Below are 22,531 nucleotides of genomic sequence, written 5' to 3'. Positions count from 1 at the left end.
AGCATTTCATTTCAATATACATACAAATTTATCTTCACTGGGCAGCTCTCCCTCACATCCTTGCAGCAAATACCACCAGCACCGTACACTGCTTTTAAAAGTTACTGAAAGCATTAAGCAAAGACTTCCTTTTACCTGGGGTGTGGTCTGAATGCTCCCTGATAAGATGCACGAGGTCATTTGGAAGTAATTGTTCCCGCAGTCACTCAGAAGCCCCTGTTCTGAAAGCATTGATTCATCACATAAGGGAGCGAGCAAACCAATGACTGAGGTGGGAAGGGAGCCTCATACTAAAACAACACACACACACTCACGCAGAAAGAAGAAATTCTAAAAAGAGGTAAAGCAGAGTCATTCCAAAATTGAGGAATTGTGTCAGCTCCGAAGAGTAGATTTCTGTTTTGACAATTTTTAGATTTGGAACATTATGAGAGGTCATACTAACTGCTGAAATGGAATCAGTAGAAGTGAAAAAAAAAAAGAAAAAAAGCCACTGATATGTGTTTGCCCTCTTTTCTTTTCATGCATGTATTGCAATCATATATTCTGTGAAAAGAAGAGAAAAGCCAGATTGTGCAGCAATGAGAAGCTGATTGAAGGGCGCTGGCATCTGCCAATCTCAATAATCAGTTGGTCACGCTCATAGAGAACATTTAGAGGTATAAATACAGGCAAACACTGTGTCCAAATAAAGAGCTAGAAAACACACAGTTATTTCAAAATATCAGTAACTTTATCCTTAGTATATAAATTGTAAGCAACAATACAGGAGCATCTGTAGTGACTGAAGTTATGTTATTAACAAAATCACCTCTAAAATAAAGCTTGGAATCAAATTCTTGTCAAAACAGAATTTCATTCCAAGGTTCCTGGAAGACAGTGAGAATCCTGACTGCAGACAAACCTTAAAACTTCATATGTGAAATTGATTGGAGTCTTCAGCTTTCAGTATTTCTATTTTCTAAGTATTGATTTTTCTCCAAATCTGTAGTATCTACATTTGTGCTTTGGCAGTGAAAAATGTTGTATCCAAAGGACTAGATATAGATCAAAGGCTATGGGAAGGAATTACTATTTTAGAAACCTAGATTATGCCTCTTCACATTTTTGATGTTATCAAAAGCCTGAGATTATGGAAACATAATGAGTAAAATAATTGCTATAAGTGATTCTATTAGCACAGTGGGAGGAACTATTCCAAACAACACAGACCTAGAATATGATCTAAATTTCTGAATATAAGTGCCATGTTATAAAAAAAACTATGAGCCTTCTTCTATTTTACACATATTTATGGATACTCAAAAGAGAATATAAGTGCCTCTTTCCCTCAAAAAGCTAATGGTTTGAGAATATAAAACAGGTAAACAAATAACAAAGATACAAAGCGAAAAAAGAAAACAAGAAAAAGCCCTATACTGGCCAGGCGCGGTGGCTCATGCCTGTAATCCCAGCACTTTGGGAGGCCGAGGCGGGTGGACCACAAGGTCAGGAGATCGAGACCATCCTGGCTTATATGGTGAAACCCTGTCTCTACTAAAAAATACAAAAAATTAGCCGGACGTTGTGGCGGGCAGCTGTAGTCCCAGCTAATTGGGAGGCTGAGGCAGGAGAATGGCATGAATCCGGGAGGCGGAGCTTGCAGTGAGCCAATATCGCGCCACTGCACTACAGCCTGGGCGACAGAGCGAGACTCCGTCAAAAAAAAAAAAAAAGAAAAAACGAAAGAAAGGAAGGAAGGAAGAAAGGAAGGAAGGAAGGAAGGAAGGAAGGAAGGAAGGAAGGAAGGAAGGAAGGAAGAAAGGAAGGAAAGAAAGCCCTATACTGCAGTTCTTCTTAAACTACTGCACACATAAATCCCCTGCGGAGCTTGTTAAAATGCACTTTCTAAGTGTGGAGATCTGAGATGTGGCCTCAGATTCTGCATTTCCAAGAATCTCCTAGGAGATGCCCTGGGAGCCACACCCCAGATCTGCTGCTGGTGTGTTACACTTTGAGTAGCAAAGACAGAGGAATTTCAGAGAGCGATGTTACAGCCACCTAGAGGGCAGTAATTCAAGATGGTGGCATTTGGGCTGCACTTAGAAGAACGGGGAAAGGGAAACTATGAAGGTGGGATGGAATAGCACGTATTTCAAGGAGAGAGAGAGGGTTGGATTGAAGGCACCTATCGGGACAGCAAGAGCAGTAAGTCATAAAGCATAGGACCCTGGAGCCACATCATCCACTGGCTGCGGGCCCTCAGACAAGTTACTGAACTTTTTAAAGGCTCAGTCCTCTCACCTGTGAAATGTGGATGAGAATAGCTCTCATTTCACAGAGTTCTTGTGAGGATTACAATTAAATTCAGCATGTAAGATTTCCACAGATTCTTAGCTCTGTGCCAGGGAGATTCTTAATACACGTTACTCCTGTGGGTATTGTTGTTTTCTAGTTTGATAAATAACATAAATGAGAATAAAGGCAAGTAAGACAAAAAAAAGTAGGTTAAATGTAGGTCATCAAAGATCTTGAATTAAGATGTTTTAGCTTTATTCAGTGAAGAACAGAAATGGAAATATTCATATATATATGAATATATATGTATGTAAATATATATGAATATATATGTATGTAAATATATATGAATATATATGTATGTAAATATATATGTATTTATTGATACTACCCTTTGGTGTTTTGATTTATATATGTAAAGACATATATATATGAAGACATAAAATTATATATATAAATCAAAACACCAAAGGGTAGTATCAATACATCTTAGAGATCACTCTTATCCCAAAGTTCTAGTGTGGTTCTCCAAGAAGAAGTGACAGTCCAGATTTTTGTCAGTGGTCAATCAGTTTATTCCAAGTGGATTCAAACGCTATGAAACTCTTCTTCTATGTCTCATTCTGTCCTTTCCTCTCTGATCTTTTCTTTCTCTCATTCCCTCCCACAAACATAAAGCAATATTTATGCAAGTTGGCATAATCAAACTTAGAAGAGAAAATACTTCAGCCCCTACTCTTCCCTGCTCAGATTCTTTCTTGAGTCATTTTACAACATGAAAACCAATTAAATCAATTTATTATTTTGACATTTTTCTCTGTGTCTTATTGGTAACTTTCCTCTAACCATTTTCATTCCCTTGTTTTATTAACTAATAATTGCTGTTATAGACTATTTCTTATAATACTAGAAGTCATAATTTTCACTTAAAAACACATAAATGGTCATGCATTATAACAACATGCTTCAGCCATCTGGATAGTAACTACATATAGCTTCAAAGAGCACATGTATTTTGGATAATTTCTATAGAAACCATTCTGTATTTAAATAGAAAGTGATGGCACCTGGTCAAAAAATGGGTCCTAGTCTTGGAAGACAAAAGAGCATATAAATTACCTGAGTGGAGAGGAGAAGAGAATCTATCCTCTAATTACAACAACTTTTCTATAGACAAAAAGTCATCTATGGTCTGCCCAAGACCCTTAAGCATTTTATAATCACAAACTTTTAATGATCTCTCTCCCACTAACAAACACAAACTGCTCTGTTGAATAATCTTTTTTTTTCACAAGAAAACAAAGTTTGTCAAAGCTTGTAATAGATGAATACAATCCAAAATTCTCTTTAAAATCTGGCATTATTGATAGCTGAAGCAGGCATACGTCACCCTTATTACTAAACGGATATTACTGCAATACCTTTCAGCTGAAAGACTCTTAAGATATTGCTTTTAAAAAAACAATACAGAACAAATAATCTCTCTTCCTGACATGGGAAACAAATTTGAGAAAAAAGAAATAGATTAGTCCACAAGTTTGCCAAGAAACATGTAAGTGATTAAACAGATCCAACTGCCAAGGCTATTCAGACATCCATTTGTCTGTTTTTATGCCTCAGGCTTGATAACAGAAGGTACCAGAAGTCCCACTTATTTATCTTAATAAACATCTATTGAGTGCCAGTCACGATTCTAAGCTCTGAAGACATAAAATAATAAAGGCTTGGAACCTGTTCTCAGCATGGCTTATAGTCTCATTAAAGAGACACCTTCACTCGTGACGGGAGCAGTGAATGAAGTCAGAGGAGGATGACAAGTCACGTGCTGAACACAGACTGCATGGGCAATGCGTGTCAGGTTGTTTTCCGGGAGATTTCACTCTTAGTTCCTGCACTCCTAGGTCCTATTTCTGGCAAACACTGGGACACTTCTGCTCAGCCCTTTTTCCTCTAAAAATGGGAATCGTTAGGTGTTTGTATCCGTGTCTCTCAGGTAATGGGTGATTCCAGAGATCCTAATCAGGACTAACCCGATTCACAGGCTCAGAATTCAGTGTGCAATATTTAAAGTGAATCCTGACATCTCATCAACGATATGTGAAATTCCATTACAGTCTAAATTTGGCCTCATCTGTATTGGACACAGACTTCTACTTCTGTTATTACTGCTTATAGTAGTATACCGCTATAACTTATAAGTAATATACTGCTATAAGTATATAGTTATACTGCTTACTCTTCTCCTTGGGGTATGTCCTCCTAGTTTAAAAAGATATTAGTAGTCCTTAATTAAAGTAAACCAAAAGCTTCAAAGTACTGTTTGACCTAACAAGATATTCAGAAAAAATGAATAAGCCCTATACAGGGTAGAATTTGAAAGAGGCACAGAGACAATGATAAGAGACATTTATCCATTAGGAATAAGTGTATGTGGTTCACTCTCTCCTTGTTGAATTACTTTCTTAGCTTGGTTTCAGGCAATCCATTTCCTTTCAGTCCTCTTCCTATCCCCTGGACACTCCTCTGTCTGCTTTGTGCCATCGGGCCCCTCAGCTTTGAAGTAGCCCAGGAGTCATTCCTTGGTGATCACATCCAGTTACTTAGCTGTAAATAACATTTATAAGCCAATGAATTCCAATTTATTTCCCCAGACTGGATGGCTTCTCTGGATGACTTCACTCACACAATTAACATCATTATTGGAACATCTCATAGATATCTGAACATCAGCACATCTGAATCTGAATTAATTGCATTTCTTTTGAAGTTGTTCCCCACCTCCCAAAATTTTCCTCACTTCTTCACACAGTTTCTACCTATTTCTAGTTGCTTAGGCTAAAAATAATGAGTTCGTATTATTCTTCTTGGTTTTTCAGAATCGCTCATCAATGTATTAGTAAATCCTATTGACTGTCCCTTCAAAATAAATCCAAAAAATGAACCTATCTCACTACTTCTACTTCTAACATCCCAGTAGCGGAAACTGCCATCATCCTCTTTCTGAATCATTGCCTCCTAACTGGTCTTTCTGCTTCCACTTTGACTCTTGAGTGGATGCTCTGATGAACACCATATGGATGGTCTGATGAACCATCCATATACCTGTCAGGCTGAAGGACGTATTCCCCAGCTGCTGGGAGTTCTGTAACTGTGGTCAGCTGTCAGTCCTCTTCAGGAGCTCTTATCAGTTGAAAAAAGAAAAAAAAACTTCTTGCCCAAAGTCACTCTGCCTTCTTAGGGGCATCGGATGGCTAGTTGATGCATCCGTATAAAATCCTGGCCCCCTCACTCCAGCTTGAAACAACTCTAGAGAGGAATCCATTCCAGAGCTCCTCATGAGGTCAGCTAGGCTTTGAGACCACTCTGTAGCCCAGTCTCTCCCTCTGCCTCCTTCCCATCTCCTACAGGTATTGCTCCTGGGAGCACTCCCTAATAAACTTTGCATGCTAATCTCCATCTCAGAGCCTGCTTCCTGGGAACCCAATCTGTCATATCTTCCATATAGCAGCAAGAGTAAACCTTTTAAAACAGAAGTCAGGCTATGTTACTTCTCTATGCAAAACTCTCCACTAGATTCCTGTGTTACCAAGAGTATCAGTTCTCGTAACAACCTATAGCCCAATGATCTTACCCCTACCACTCTCCCCTTTTCTCCCTCAACTCCAGACACAATGACCTTCATGTATTTCTAGAACATGCTAATCCTCCTCTCCACAATGTTCTTCCCAAGATGGTTACCATGCCTTCATTTCCTCATGTCTCTGCCCAAATATCACATTAACAGTGAAAGATCCCTTACCACCTTATATAAAATTGCAATCCCACACTTACCCCCGTGCCAGCACTCTCTACCCGTCTTAGCCCAGGTTATTTTTCTTCAAAGGACTTACCAACCTCTGATGCTTGTTTCTTCTCTGATTTCCTTCATCGGATTTTAAACACCATGAGGGCAAGGATTTTGTTTTGGTTACTGCTATTTCTGTAGCACCTAGAGTAGTATGTGGCATGTAAAGGCATTCAATAAATACTTGTCCAATGAACTTCTTGACTGAAAGTGAACTCTTTATTGCATAAACTTATTTTTTTCCAATGAAAAAGATAATTTTGGTGAACTTTAAATTGACAGTTCAGAAGAAAATGGAATTAACCTAATGTCAACTTTCCTAGTTCCACTGGAATAGGAAATCACTGGCATTCACGGCCCTTACAAAGAGTCAAACGTATATGGTCTAAAGAAAGGAGCAGGACGCAAGTAACAGCAGTCAGATTCCGTCTTCTAAGTCATACCCACAAATGCATGCAGGAAGAGACAGCAGGATTCTCAGGGCTGTGAAATGTCCAGTTGCTTAGGTCAGAAGCAGCAAAAATAGGTTCTGGTCTCCTGATTTTCCACCAAATAGCTGTGAGGTCTTGGGTGAGTCACTTATTTTCTCAGGGGCAATTTGTTTATAAAATGAGGTTCTAGATCAGCGTTATCCAACGTGCCTTTCTTAGAATATCAGCCTTGCAAGACAAACGGTGAGCAAGGGTTTTTGTGGGCAAATAAATTTAGGAATTGGTATATTCCATATCCTATATTTGGAGGTGTCTCACAGTCAAAAGGCCTTTTAAGCTGTGTTTAGCCCATGGTTTTCCATACTTATTTGGCCACAGAACCCTTTCCTTTCATAATGCACACTGTCATCCCACTCACAGTGTGACAGAAGTGCCGAACTGCACAGTCCACAGAGCCTTCTTTTAGCCATAATATTTGATGAATGTATGAAAAGAAGACAGTTTGGGGGGAAAAAAGGGAGTTTCCACAAAATTACTAAATAAAATTCTATTTGTGGTCTTGGCTGGGAAGAGAGCAGAATGAGCTAGATGAAGATCAGGAGATGTTCTCTGAGTTAGAAAGCAAGGAAGGAAGGTGGTATATATTTCAGGTCTACTAAGTATAAATCCACTTGTGCTAACAGTAGTTGCACAAGCAACATATTCAGTGGCACAGGAATATGAATTGAATAAATGAATGATAGATTGACTGAAAGACCTGAAAATATATTCAAAGAGGTACTAATAAGGTATGTAGCAAACAGTTGGGAATACTATTTAATAAAACATGTTCAGAGATTCCATAGTGAACCATTTTTACATATATCATAAAGGAAACAAATTCTAACACATGACATACTTCATAAAATCTTGTTTTTAAGCAGACAGAGTGATGCCAGCATCTTTTGAGGTGACAGTATATTCCATAAAGGAACAAAACAATGTAATATTTACTTATAATATGATTTTGGCATAATCTGATTTTTTGTTTAAAATAAAAGGGGAAGCAATAGCATCCTATTCCATGCTTTTGATATATTTACATATGAAGAATGCTTTCAAAAGCTTTTATCATATTCTGCAGAAAAAAAAATTTACCTGTATTACTCAGTTTTGACCAAGATAAAAACTGTGTTAGAAAGTGTTATTAAGATGCCTTAAGTATAAGAGGGTTTAATTGATTATTTTAAGAAGTGCTAAACTTCGTACACTCAGGCTCAGCTCACCAGGGCAAGTCACGAACCTCCCTAGCCCACAAGGTATCATATAATAGAAAAGAACAATGATAGCCAATGTTTTGTCATTAGAGTCACATATTGAGTTTCAGAAGCAACTGCATTTTAAATTAGTTTCCACATACTTGGGCAACATAAAGAATAGGCTAAATGTAAGTATAAAGATAAGCATATCAAGAAAAGAACTACTACTTATGATACATGTTTCATATTTAATCTTAGTGCTTCATTTCTTTTCATTTGTACTTTATAGAAATACATGACTCAGCAGAATTAGTGAAGGCAGATGTCAGAAAGCCAATTTTTGTCAGTTTAGTCTTGGGCTACCTAACCATGATTGGAAGAATTACATAGAGAGGAATACAGGAGTAGAGCCAACAAATTGTGTGTGCGATACACAGTTGAGAGCATGGGCTTTAGATCAGAGAGCACTGATGTGGTATCACATCACCCTCTGCACTTACTAGCTGTGTAACCCAAGGCAAATTAATAATCCCTCTGAGCTTCATTTATTTATGACCATAGAATTTATTGCACAAACTGAAACACTTTCAAGAGTGAAAAGGGGAGCATTAAAAATTATTGCCCTGGGATAGAACCATATTGAGAAAACCAAGACATAATCAGCCTACTTATTTGCAATATTTAGATAATATCTCACCCCATTAGGGTTAAAATGGCATGACATATGTTATTTTAGAAGTCTGACACATACATATATTCAGTAACAGTTATTTCCCTTCTTCTCATACATAGAAATTTTAGAGGTTGGGACAAGATGAGGGGCTTATTGTGTTACCGTTTTAAAATGGAGTAAGATTAAGTAAGGCATGCTTCTCCCTCTGCTTTGAATGCTCTCCCACAGCTCTCTCCCTAGTTAATTCCTCTTTGCCCTGCTGAGCTCTAAGAAACTCAGAGATTCCATGGTGAATATTTTAATTTACATCATGAGGTTAACATAATTTCTGACACACAACACACTTTATAAAATCAATACCTAAAGAGGGCTTCCCTGGCTCCATGAGTTAGATACAACCTCCTGTTGTACCATCTCTTAGCACTTGTACTTCTACATGGTATTTGCTGCTTTCAAATTATATGACTATACAGTGAATTCTTTAGTGTCTGGCTCCCCAGTTGGAACATAAATGCCACTGTGATGGGAAATGTATTTGTTTTGTTTCCTGCTGTATCCCCAGCACCTAATGCAGTGCCTGTCACATAGTAGGAGGTCAATACATGTTTCTTAAGTAAATGATTGCATGCTTTATGCTAGATGTATGGAAGATTCAGAAAGGATAGGAGGGATTTCTGTTTCAAGGATTTCAGGATCTGTCATGAAATAAGAGTGATTTAAACACTATATTAATTTTGTCACTTTAAAGTGTCACCTTGAAGATATACCACATATAAAAATAGCAACCGAATCTGAATGCCAAAGCTTTGGATGTTTTAGGAATCTATGAAGGAAGCCAGCATCAGAGGGTTGTGTGAGAGGCCAGGGTACATAAAGAAAGATGAGAAAAGCATCTCTGGTCTAGATCACTCCTCCCACTGTTGGCAACCATAGTCTGTCACCATGGCTACCTCAAACACTTAACCGACTCAAACCAAGAGCAAATTTCATCCTACACATACATACCATTTAATGAGTTTTATGTGATACTGCTCTTGATATTTAATATATTATCTTTTCTATTTCTCACAAGCCAGCAAGAGAATTATGATGTCCACTAGACAGGTAAGAAAAATGAAACTCAGGGAGATTAAATAACTTGCTCAACCAGCACATGAGACAATGGGATTTGAACTCAGGTCCACCTGGCTAGAACCCAGGTTCATGTTGCACCTCATTTGCTCCCTGCTTCTGCCAGCCTTACTTTAGAGATATACATTTATAGGAAGGTGATAAGAAGGGCAGAAATACAGAGTACATAACAATGCAGTAGCCAGCCAGGATCTTCTTTCTAATATGGTTCCTACCCAGGAGAACTGCACTCGGAGGAATACTTTTCTCAAGCTTCCAGTATCCATTCTCAAAATATGGCTGTATACTCTGAGTTTCCCACTGTTCACAGCTGTTATTCTCTTACTATAAAAGCAATGCATGGTTATTTTGGAATATAACTTTAAAATAGAAATGAGATAAAGAATATCAAAGAATACAATTATATTGTCACTAGCATGAGTGCTAAAGCTACATACTTTTCAATATGGATAGTACAACATAAGCACAGGAAATTATTGTTGAATGGCTACATATGGTTACCATAAGTAGTTAGCAAACAATATTCATCTTCCAAAATATCCAAGGTAATATGTGAGCTCCAAGATGATGTTTTATAGCATCTACTTATTAATTCTACTAATGGAAACAATGGAATTTAGAGTCAGAATTGGGTTCAAAAACATAAATCTACTTATTATTCATGGATAATCCTATATAACTTACTCAAATTCCATGAACTTTAGTTCTATTTTTATAAAAGGGGCATAATAAAAGCATCTGAACCTCATATGATGGATGTAAAAATTAAATTAGATGACATATAAGAGCCCTAGTGTATGGCCTGGCACATAGTAGGTACCCAATAAATATTCATTTCTCTCTTTCTTTTTAGGATAGAGTAAATGTATGAGACTGAACAAAAATTTCTAATTGATAAGAGTATCAGAATATTACCATGTTTACTTACACTATTTCCTCCTTTTTCTCCCCTTAATATTTTTACTCCAAAATAAAATAGAAAGGCACCTTCTAAGAATCTTGACCCTTGTCTACTATCATCCACAAGATTTTCACAAACCCTGTGACTCTTGTCCACAATAGCTAAAAATCTTACTCATCAGAAGTTACATGACAATCAGTGGCAAGTTAATTGATCTAAATATTTGCTCCATATCCTCTGGAACCAATCACCATTTAGATCAAAGTGTTGTTTTGAATGAAGATACATATATATTTGTAAAAGATTAATTAAGTGGGTGAAGATTTGTAGGTGGATCAAATTACACTGGGATGGTCTTTTCTCTTGATTTTATTATTTGACACTCAGTAATTTTCATCCTGGGCAAAACAAACCAGCTGATGGCTACAGTTTGCCAATGTGTTTTCACAGTCTGGGAGGTGTGCTGGGGCCCAACACATGCAATCATCCATGAAGGCAAGAATTAATGATGCCTGTTTGGATCACCAGTGCATCCCCAGTGCTTAACATTTAGTAGATGCTCAATATATATTTGTTGAATGAATGAATGGTTGTGTGCCTACCACAGAGAAAATAAGACAGTGCTACGTGTCAAGTATAAAGGAATAGTAGATAAAGGACAAAGCATGTTTTAGGTTTCGGTAAGTCAGTAGCTGCAAATATAATATAATCCCCTCAGTAGCACTTCTCTGACTAACCACATTAGTTAATAGAAAGCTTTCTAGGACAGAAATGACTAGTATTTCAAAGGTGAGATATTAAGAAGCAACATAGAAAATATGAGGAAAACATTTTTAAAAATTTTCTTCTCATGGCATGTAACAAAGCAGTAACATAGGATGGAAGAAGGAAAAAATTCCAGTTACTAAAATAATACATTATATAAAGGTATTTTGTATATCACGAAAGAGAAACTGAAAGAGCAATCATCTTACCAGAAAAAAAGCACTTTATGTACTTATCAAGCTTGTCCACAAATTAAAATAAAGACACTACCAAACACAACAAAGAATGGCTCCATCACTTCCATAAAGAAAACAGGTTATCTAACACAGCTTTTGTAAGAATTAAATAAAATTATACATGGGACGTCTCCAACATGATGAGCACCATGTGATAAGCTTTCAAAAGAGATTAGTTGTTATTGTTGTGGCAGCATATTATAATCCTGAGTTTCCAAGGTAACTAGAAATCTAACATTAAGTATGTATGTAGAACCAATGCATGCCAGTGACATCATCATCATTTAAAAATTTCATAAAAATGATTACTGAATGTACTCCAAAGCACTTTTCTTTTAAATCAGCATTTTGATTTCCTTTTTTCTCTGATCAACTTTTATCATTTTTTCTTGCCTTTACATTTATACCCTTACATCTCTTCATAAAATGAAGCTGTATTCTCAGTTATGATTTTGTTAATTGATAAGTCTACATGGAAAGCAAGCCTATCCCCTTCAAATCTGCCTGTTCTAATTACCAATTCTAAAAACATAAATACTTTTTGAGAAGTCTTTGTTTTTGAACATCACAGTACTATTTTATTTAAAAACCTCTCTGTGATATCCCTGGTGAAAACATTTTAAGAATCACTTCTCAGTCTTTTGAAAGCACACATTGGCATTAATAAATCTGGTTACCTGAAAAGGGTTAGAGACGCTGAGCAGGCTGGCAATCTATAAGCCTTAGATTCCAATATGCTGCCCATACTGTATGATGCACAGCTATATATTTTTTTTTCCAAATCAACATGTGACTGTGTAGGAGATGGGCGAGCCTTCAAACTATGTGAAAATAGCTTTGAGATATTCTAATGACATTCAATTGAGTAGCCTGTAGGCATAAAGGAATTTGATACACAAAAAAATCATTGTTTCAGTGCATAGTTATTAAAATGTTTTGCTATGAAGACAGAAAGCCTTCTTTCTTTTTGGAGACATTTACTAAGGTCCATAACGTATCATTTCAGTTTTCTCAGTAAGGTTACCAGTAAAAATGCAGTAAATTTTTCTTCAAGACTTCAAATTGAATTTAAATTATTTTTTAAATAATAATATTTCCTGTCAAAGCTGACATGGGAAATATACAACAAACTAATTCCTTCTCAAAACAACTTTTTTTCGTAAAGAAGAATAGATGATCATTAAGTACACTTGACAGTTTCTATGAAAATGTATCTGAGATTTTACATCAGAAGAATAAATGTGGATTTTTGCAAAGTCATTACTTTTTAAAGAAATCTTTGGATATTCTAGACTCGTAAGCATGAGCTCAGCAGCCAAACTGCTTGGGCTTCAATCCCAGCTTTCCCATTTAATAGCAGTGAAACCTTGGACAGATTTCTTACTCTCTCACTGCCTCAATTTTCTCATCTGTAAAATAGGGATAATAAGAGTAGCTACCGCATAGGGTTGTGGTTACATGAGTTACATACGCCTTTGGAACAGTATTTGGCACATAGTAGGCACAGAATAAATATTAACTCCTATTATCAGTTATTATTTGCAATAGGATTGCCATTACAAGTCTTAAACAGCTCGTTCACTATTTTCCACCTTCCTCTACCTATTCCCACATCCTCTTTCAACACTCTAAAGATAATCAATGCATGGCCTCTTGCTACTCAAATCGTTGACTTTTTTTCCCCTGACCTTCTGTGTTGTAAATATTGTTTGTCCCTTTCATCTTCAAGAAAGTCTTTCTCCTCCCTGACACCATCCTGCCCTGGTTCTTTTCCAGTGATCTCCCTGCTTCCCCTCCTCCTTCAAGAGAAAGACCCAGCCGAGCACAGTGGCTCACTCCTGTAATCCCAGCACTTTGGGAAGCTGAGTCAGGAGGATCACTTGAGGCCAGGAGTTTGAGACCAGCCTGGGCAACAGAGTGAAACCCTGTCTCTACAAAAAAAAAAAAAAGAAATTAAAAAATTAGCCTGGCATGATATGCACATGTAGTCCTAGCTATTTGGGAGGTGGAGGTGGAGGAGTTCTTGAGCCCAGAAGTCCAAGGCTGCAGTGAGCTATGATCGTGCCACTTCACTCCAGCCTGGGTAAAATTTTGAGATCCTGTCTCTAACAAAAAAAAAAAAGAAAGAAAGAAAGAAAGATCCCCAAGACTTAACATTTGGCATCCTCCTCTTTCCATTGCCTGAGGTCTCTCCTCCATGACTCTCTTCTCTCATGTTCTCTACTCTCATGGTTTCAGTGCTCATTAGAACTGGCTGATTTCAACGTGCATTTCCAGGTCTGTGCTCTCTCCTGAGCTCCCGCTTCTCCTCTTTGATGTTTCTCTTGCTGACTCTAATATGAGCAATCATGGTGCAAGTCATCGGATTGGGGAATTTGACAAACATGAGTGTGAGGCTGGGTTCTGCCATTTACAGTTTGTGTGACCTTGGTCAATTGTCTTCCTTCCTGAAAATCTCCACTTCCTTATATATAATAGGCCATTTATAAAACCTACCTGTTAGGCTCCATTAAATAATGCAATAGATATAAAGCATTTGAAATAATGCCTGTTACATAGAAAACCCTCAACATACATTAGATGATTATTAATATTAACCTCCAACTAAATATGCCCCAAATCTTTTGACATTTCACACACATATGTAAAATAACTCTTCTCTGTAATTTCTAGGAATGTTTTACTGCCACCATCATTTTCAAGACACTAGATTTTAGCTTTTTTATTATTTTGTCTCACTTGTTTCCACCATCTGAGTGGTCCTATATTTCAATTGTAATTTTAAAATAACAATAATTTTAAGCTGTGTATGTTGTTGCCTAGTCGAAGGGATACTCTTCAGCCTCCTTTACTAGTACGTATGGCTATGTAACTAAGTTGTAACCAACGAGAAGTAATTAAAAGTAAGTTTCTTTAAAATGATGTGACATGCCCTTCTTTATCTCATCCTCCATTCTGCTGTCTGGAATTTGGATGTGATGGCTGCCTCTCTAGCAGCCATCTTAGATCCTGATGATAAGGGCTTCACTCTAAAGAAGACAGAATCATGAATAAATTGACAAGAAGAGATCTCAAACAAGAACAAAACTAAATTTCTGAACTTTTTCTTAATGTAAGAAAAAAGCAAACATCTATTTTGGGGTTTTCTCTCTTTTGCACAGCCTGATCTAATCTTAAGTAAATTAACAACAATTCAATTTCTAACTCTTCCCTAACATGTAGCCTTCTTGGTAGCCAGGCCAACTTCCTCACAGTCGCACTACTTGCTTTGGCTCAGTTGCTCCATTTCCTGTCCTTCCTGTCTTCTCACCCTCCACTATCTTAGGTCAGGAGTTCAGATCTACCAGGAGTCTTCTCTAATGTTTGAAGTGCTCAGCTCTCTCCCTCTCATCTAAAAACATTTTAGCACTTACATTCTGTCCCACAGCATCAATGACCCACATAGAATAGTCCTGTCTCTTGAATTGTTTGCAAAATCATTAATAACTGGATGTTGCAGGTTGGATTATCTGGAGATAGATGCAGAGACAAAATTCAGGGTGCCAGATATTTATGAGAGAGCAACTGGTGGGAAGTAAGAAGAAGAGGCAGGATTGGCAGAGGGAGAAGTTGGGTGATGAAGCAGACCCAACGGAGCCTGGGCTAATTGGGTAAGGAGCTTAGGAGCTCCCTAACACTTGGTATTAGGAAGTGCTGCCCATAAGCGCTTCCCATATCCAGCCAAAGTAGCCAAGGCTTCACCAGCTGTGGGCTTCCCCGAGAAGGTACACTCAGTGGAGAGCCTCTCTGCAGATGAGGTTGACCCTGAAGGAGGTGACAGTTGGATGCTACCTACCAACCACACCTTCCACAGCTCAACAGCAAGACCTTTCTCAAAATGGGATCTGGGCACCACATTTCTGTGTCTACCATACTATGTCAGCATTTTATGCTTCTCTTTCCAAAGTACCAATTTTAATAATAAACCTATAGTAAGTATTTGATAAATACTTACAGAACTCTTCAACTGAATGTATTCCAAGCTTGGCATAAGAAATATAACCTGTACAAAGTTCAGAAGATAAATTTTCCTGTGCCCCCAAAAAAGGTCTTAAAAAGTTCCAAGTATCTTGGACTGCAGGCATGCACCACACACCTGACCAAAAAATTTAAAAAGTTCCTTTGTAAGAACAAATCTTTTCAAAACATTTCCCTTCGGCTTCCTGGAATTGGTATTTACTTTGCATAAGATATAAGTTTTTTGTTGTGCAGAACATGCCTTTTTTACTTTACTTCATACATCGCCTACCTGCTAGATGCTGCTAGAGCCTCCAGTCACACTCCATCTGAAGTACCAGCAAGTGGGAGGGACCTGCCCATTTGACTTGCTTATTATGAGGAACACCGTGCTCTCGGGGAAAATCTTCCAAGGAAGAAAACTTGCAATTCATCTTGAGACCATGAAAGCAAATTCATGAACAAACAAATTCATGAATTCAAACTGAGAACGGAGATTCTGACTCTGCAAACTCTGACTCAGCTTCCGCTGTTGTTTTTACTCTTCTCTCATAAGCTCTTTCACTCGAAGCTCATTTGGGGGTCTCTACAGATCTCATAAATAATTTCTCTCTTCCCCTTGTTAAGGGGTCAATAGAAAATGTCATTAGAAAGCAGACAGTTTTCCTGTTTCCTGTACCCTTCTTTTTTACTCCAATCACTCTATCCATCCCCAACTGCATTCCAGTCACAGGAGGAGTCAGAAAGGGATTGGAAGGGAAAGGAAAACCCAGAATTGAATGAGGTCCTAACTCTGGTCATCAGTAAATAGGACAGCAACAGTGGGGAAAAAAAGCACCAAAGACAAATAACAGTTATTATTATTTTTAAAATAATGAAAATAAATGAAAAGTCAGTCTAAGGTGGGTTAGCTGAGACCCACCTTCCTCTCACTTTGTCCTGACTCCTTCTGAGTAGAGGGAGCAAAAGTCTGTCTTCCCCACGATGTATCTGAATTGTGACCAATACGTTTACTTTAGCCTCGAGATAAGCAAGATGAACTAATCACAAGGTGAGTTCGCTTTGTGTGGCTGCCTGCTGCAAGTCTTCCTATATCTCTGTCTACCCACCGCTTCCCAAAATACATCTTTATGGTAATTTAGCCCCTTTAAGAATCACTCCCATCTGTTCTCTGCTATGACGATAGCTACTTCAAGAGATGGCTATCTTTGCTGGCTGGCTGTGGAGCGTGGTGGTGATGGTGGTTGACACACAATCTACAGAAAAATCACCCAAATGTAACTCATTTGTAAATCATCACTTGAGTGTTTTCGAAATGTTTGTGTTTGGAGGTTGTTTTCTTCATTTCCCTGAGCCAGAAGGCCTTGTCAGAAAGTCAAACTTCAAAAGTGACAAACTGCTCTGATCATATAAGGTTGGTTTAGTTGCTAGGGAAACCACTTTAAAGGGAGAAACAACCTATTTGTGAATTTATAACTGAGAAGAGAAACAGATGCTAAGTTTCTGAGTGAGTCTAATTTACTTTAAGACACATTTGGGGTCAGTGGGTGGCAGCAATGAGGGTTATATTTTTTAGGCCATAGACAGCAAATTCTCCAAAATTTAGGAAACCTTAGTGTAGCACAGAAATTATGGGTACAAAACAAGAATGTCTTTCTTCTTCTTAGCTTTGTAAATTAAAAAAAAAAAAGTCAGAAAGAAGACAAATATATTTTCCCAGGACACCTGTGGGATATGGGAAAACTGCCAGGACTCTCCATCAAGCCCCACACAAGTAAGAGCTTCTGACAGTGCTGATGGTGTGATCTTAGGAAGAAACAGAAATCCCTTATGAATACTCTGCAAATATTTGCAAAGGAGTTGTCCAGAATAAAATAAAAATATGCAGACTGAGGCTGCTTTATGCAACAATGGACAAGAAGACCTGAGTTTTCTCTCAAAATACTTCTCCATACCTGCCAATTAAGCCTCAATATATAGAGCTTCATTTTTTTTTTTTTTATCTTACAGCAAGTTTCAGATTCTTCCCTGAAAATGAATTTTGATACCAGGGAAAAGGAAAAACCTAGGCAATATCAGGAGTGGCTTCTACAATAAGATAAAAGAATTCAAAGCTGGTAGCTAAATAAAATATTGTTATTATTGCTGTTATTAATATTATTGTCATCATCATTATCATTACTATTGACACCATCAAAATTTATTATTTCTATCATTACCAACATAATAATTGTAATTCTTATCCTCTTAATCTCCATTACCACTTTAAAATAAAAATAGCTACTGTTCTTTGGATATTTATCATGTGTCAGAAATTGTAAGTGCTTTACATTCATTATCAGACAATTCCCAGAAGTTGGCAAACTCTTTCTGTAAGGGGCCAGAAAGTAAACATTTTAGGCTTTGTGGGCCATACCGTCTTTGTCACAGCTCTTCAGCTCTGCCACTGGATGACAAAAGCAGTCAAAGAAAATATGCAAAGAAATAGGTGTGCCTATGTTCCAATACAGCCTTTAGCCTAGTGGGTCACAGGGCCAGTAGCAGAGGGAATAAGTGTGCCTGTGCGGATGCACAGTAGTAATGGGTCACAGCTGTCTCCTGATTTCCGATAGAGCAATCTGAAAGTGCTTTCTGGACTAGCCATAAATCATTTTGTAAGCACCAAATGCTAAATGACTTGAATTTGAAATTCCACATGTGTTTTAAAAAGCCCCCTCGTTTTAGCAGCTAATGAGCTTTTTGACCTTAGACAACACTTGTGTTGCCAGACTCTGGATTTCCCATCTGTAAAACACAGCTGCTAGCCTAGATCCGTGTTTTTCCAACCACAAGTCATGACTATCAGTGAGTCCTGTCTGGCATTTTAAAAAACGAATTAGATAAAAGAAGAATAGAATAGAATAGAATAGAATAGAATAGAATAGAATAGAATAGAATAGAATAGAATAGAATAGAATAGAATAGAATAGAATAGAATTTAATAGAAAACATATTAATAAGCACTATTTCAGAGACTCTGTTTCAGATATATATGAACACACACACTCACTGTATTTGTGGTTCACAAATTTGAAAGCCACTGGACCAGATGATCTGAGAGCTCTGTGCAGCTTTAAGATTCAATAACTCGGGCTGGGCGTGGTGGCTCATGCCTAGAATCCCAGCACTTTGGGACGCCGAGGCAGGCAGATCACCTAAGGTTCAGAGTTCAAGACCAGCATGGCCAACATGGTGAAACCCCATCTCTGCTAAAAATACAAAAATTAGCTGGGCATGGTGGTGCACGCCTGTAATCCCAGCTACTCAGGAGGCCCAGGCAGGAGAATTGCTTGAACCCAGGAGGCAGAGGTTGCAGTAAGCCATCATGTCACTGCACCACTCCAGCCTGGGCTACAAGAGTGAAGACTCCCTCTCAAAAGAAAAAAAAAATAGATTCAATAACTCTGCAGCCCATCCTCCCTGCAATAAAACCACTCAAATCACACACTGAAGTGATGGAAAGTCAATGGGACTATAATTCTTATCAATCCTCTCAGAAACTTCGTCTTGCAATTGTTGAGAAGATTTAAAACCATTTTAATTTAAATAAACCATTTAAATATTATTACATTATGAATTAAATTATAATGCTATTTATATCATTATAATAATATAGTTATGCCACTATTTATATATTAATTAACAGTAGTGATGCTTTTGCTATATTGTGGGTATAATTATACCTATATTTAAATATATTTTGTTGGGAAAATATGATCAATAAAGAAATATGTTCTGCAAAACTCACCTGACTTTTATGGTACTACTTGCCTATCTATGAATAAAACAATAATATTAAATAAGATGCTAATAGCCTGTCAAACATAGGACCACTGTGAAATGATTTGAACTTGTACCAAGATATATAAAAGGGGCAAAACTTTCTAGTTCTTGTTTTCATTTGAGGGATACAGTATATGCTATTGCTAGGCCAATAATTATGATTTGCATTGAAATTGCAATTCACAAGCATGTAGAATGATCCAGCCAAAAGAACTCAGCCCTTTTGGTTCCATTTAAATCTGGAAGCCCTAGAGGAAACACTACTCATTTGCAGAAACTGTAGTGCCATGTGTGTGATAAATTGAATGAAAAGGACAGGAAAGACACTTCAAGCATTCACTTTCTGATATTGAAACCCATCCTATTTTTAATCCTCTCTCTTGGGTATTTAATTCCAGATCCTAGTCAAGTCATGCTGTAAAAACTACCCAGGTTGACAAATTATCAGTGCTTCACTTAGCTGCAATTTCCCTTCTGAAAACCATCTTCATGAAGTGGTATTCAGAAACACACGCTTAGTTTAGAGACAATCTTGTTGAATAGAGAAATGACTCTGAAAACCAAAGACTTAATAGCAGAAATCATTAAATTAGTTAATTATAAAAAAGTGAGACAGTAAATAAGAATGTTTAAATGGGCTGAAAGTTTATAAGTTCTGAAACAACAAGTGTTGGTATAATTAAAAGAGATCTATAACCGGAGGCCTAGGGTTTAGAAGGATCATGACAATAGATCCTAGGAACTGTTGCTGAGCTCAGGGAGCTGTTCTCAGACACTGAGGATCAAGTCATTGCTTGCTTTTCACTGCAATTGGGGAATGGCTAGATTTACCTGGCAGTAATAATGATCATTTTAGGAACTCAGTGATTTTTCTCCCACGTGATCTTGAAAACCCACCTTTCCTTCTATCCTATAGGCAAGACTAAGTCAGTCTCCCAGCTAGATTCCTTGAATATAATTTTCCCACTCACCATTTCATCCCATCTTCAATTGCTAAATAATTTCTCTCAGGCAGTATTAAGTGAAATGCCTATATTGGATATGCTGATAACTCAATAGGAAAAGATAGTCTCCCTTAAAAGGAATATAGGTTTCATAATTTTCCATAATTTTCCATATTTAATTAAGTGGCTGTAGAAATTTTAAATCAATTTTGTAATTTTATGAATGGGAGGCGCTCTCAGAAACAAAATCTCAATGTATAACAACACACTATAGGAAATACGGGTACAATTTATGATGGCTCAACTTTCACTCATCAACCAGGGGTTTACGCTACAGAAGCAGTTCTCAATTCTGGGTGATTTTTTCCCCCCAGGGTACCTTTGGCAATGTCTGGAGACATTTTGGTTGTCATAAAAAGTGGGAGAGGTGTGCTCCTGGCCTCTAGTGAGTAGAGGCAAGCGATGTTTCTAAATATCCTACAATTCACAGCACAGTCCCTGGCAATGAAGATATATTTGGCCCAAATGTCGATATTATTAAGGTTGAGAAACACTGCTTTACAGTATATCCCCCCATAAAAACATGAAAAATGATTAGAACAATGATACATTTTGGTCTGTACAGTTGACTTACTCATTAGCAAAGTCACTTTGTCCCCTACATTAATCTCAAATAAGTGGGATTCAAATTCATGCTAAGCAAAATTACAAATCACTACATGAGTCCATGGCTTGGAACTTTAGGATTGCTTATGAATGTTAAAATTATGCATGCCAAAATCCACTGTGCTGTGTGTGTGTGTGTCCCTCTCTCTCTCTCTCTTTCTCTGTCACACACACACACACACACACACACAGATACAATACTTAACATAGATAGAATGCCGTGAACACAACCAGTGCTCATTACAATATGAAGGCTGGTTCTCACACCAATGTTTGCTGAAATAGAGAGGGTCAAAATGACTGTCTTGATGTCAGTAGGATTAATTTCTGAATGACAAAGGGATGTTGTTCTAGATAGAATGTGAAAATAAGTTAAAATAGGAAGCCTAGAATGTCTATCAAACTTGCTAACTAGTTATGGAGGTAGGATTATCTTCCTGGGAAAAACTAAGTAATTTCTAAGTTTAGTAGAGTCTAACAAAGTAAGTATCTTCCACTTAACTATTGTGCATAACTTTTATATCTCAAGACATCCTGATAAGATAGCTGATATACTCCATACAGCTGTCTGGGCATTTTCTGCTGGAAGAGTCATGGTGGGGACATTATCACCCATGGAAAAGTTGAGAAGAAAGCCTAAATCTCACAGCATCAAATTCCCTCTGATGCTTGAGAGGCAGTTTACGAACTGCTGCTTATGTTTCTTCTGTTAATATCCAAAAGCATAAGAAAGAAAAAAATGAGAAAATGAACAAAACTGATCAACAGAAACAAAACTGATCAACCAAAACTGATCAATCCTGCAACTCATTTTAGTTTCACTAAGAATGACACTTCCAAATTAGAAACAAGGCTATTTAAAAGGGGAGAGGTATTGTCAGAAAAGATTAATAAACAAATTGGTAGTGGTGTATGCAGACAATAAGGACCCTACTGCTATGAGAAGGCTCAATTCAGAGACTTAAGACAGAGGTGCTAAATCAAGTCCAATTTCATTCAGAGAATATATTGATGGCCTAATTTTGTTATAGTACCATAGTTTTGAAAATGTTGAAGATCGGCAGCAGTTCAGGCTATACTTTAGAAACATTCTGGAGTAAGTTCAATACAAATTTTAGTTTAAAAAATAAACTCAATATTTGGGCTCAACTCAGGTTTTAGCAAATTCTTCACGTATATTTGGCATTATGGGATTTTGTTTTCTTTTGTTTTGTTTTTGAGATGGATTCTGATTCTTGTCGCTGAAAGGCTCAAAGGGTCAGGTATAAGCATTCTGTAAGAGGGACAGTCTCGGAGTTAGAGCTATGTCATATAAGCCATCCATCAGATATAGAACTGTCCTGAAACCCAAGTCTTTCAGCTAACCTGTCATTGCTCAAAATCGAAACGTATATTGAGCGACATTCTGTACTCCTTGAAAAGAAAAAGTACAGCTTTGAATCCTGGTAGTAAAATTATCCTGTGGCCTTGGGATATAAAACTAATCAGGTAGCATAAAATACCAGGTGGCCCAATATTCAAACTTAGCTTAAGGTAATTCCCGGTGGAATTTATATCCTGAAAATAGGTATTTTAGCCTTGTTGAAATGTTATTATTGTAAAGGGAC

At 37.4% G+C, this 22,531-nt stretch overlaps 1 protein-coding gene across 10 annotated transcripts in view; it reads right to left on the bottom strand.

Moving 5' to 3' along the window:
* MLIP (muscular LMNA interacting protein) overlaps positions 1 to 22,531 on the bottom strand; it is a 243,042-nt gene that overhangs the window by 153,044 nt on the left and 67,467 nt on the right. For 2 of the 10 annotated variants that reach the window (XM_055391123.2, XM_055391121.2), the window contains exon 1: positions 136 to 385. The exons of 2 other annotated variants lie outside the window; for them this stretch is intronic. In XM_055391123.2, coding sequence (XP_055247098.1) covers positions 136 to 231 — 96 coding nt within the window. In that variant the 5' untranslated portion in view covers positions 232 to 385. Of the gene's footprint in view, positions 1 to 135; positions 386 to 22,531 lie in introns of those variants that run through there. 6 more of the 10 variants (XM_031012543.3, XM_055391117.2, XM_055391120.2 and 3 more) reach the window with 4 other exon arrangements.

Source organism: Gorilla gorilla, chromosome 5, assembly GCF_029281585.2.
Source record: "Gorilla gorilla gorilla isolate KB3781 chromosome 5, NHGRI_mGorGor1-v2.1_pri, whole genome shotgun sequence".
NCBI lineage: Eukaryota > Metazoa > Chordata > Mammalia > Primates > Hominidae > Gorilla > Gorilla gorilla.
This window is presented reverse-complemented; position numbering and strand designations above follow the sequence as displayed.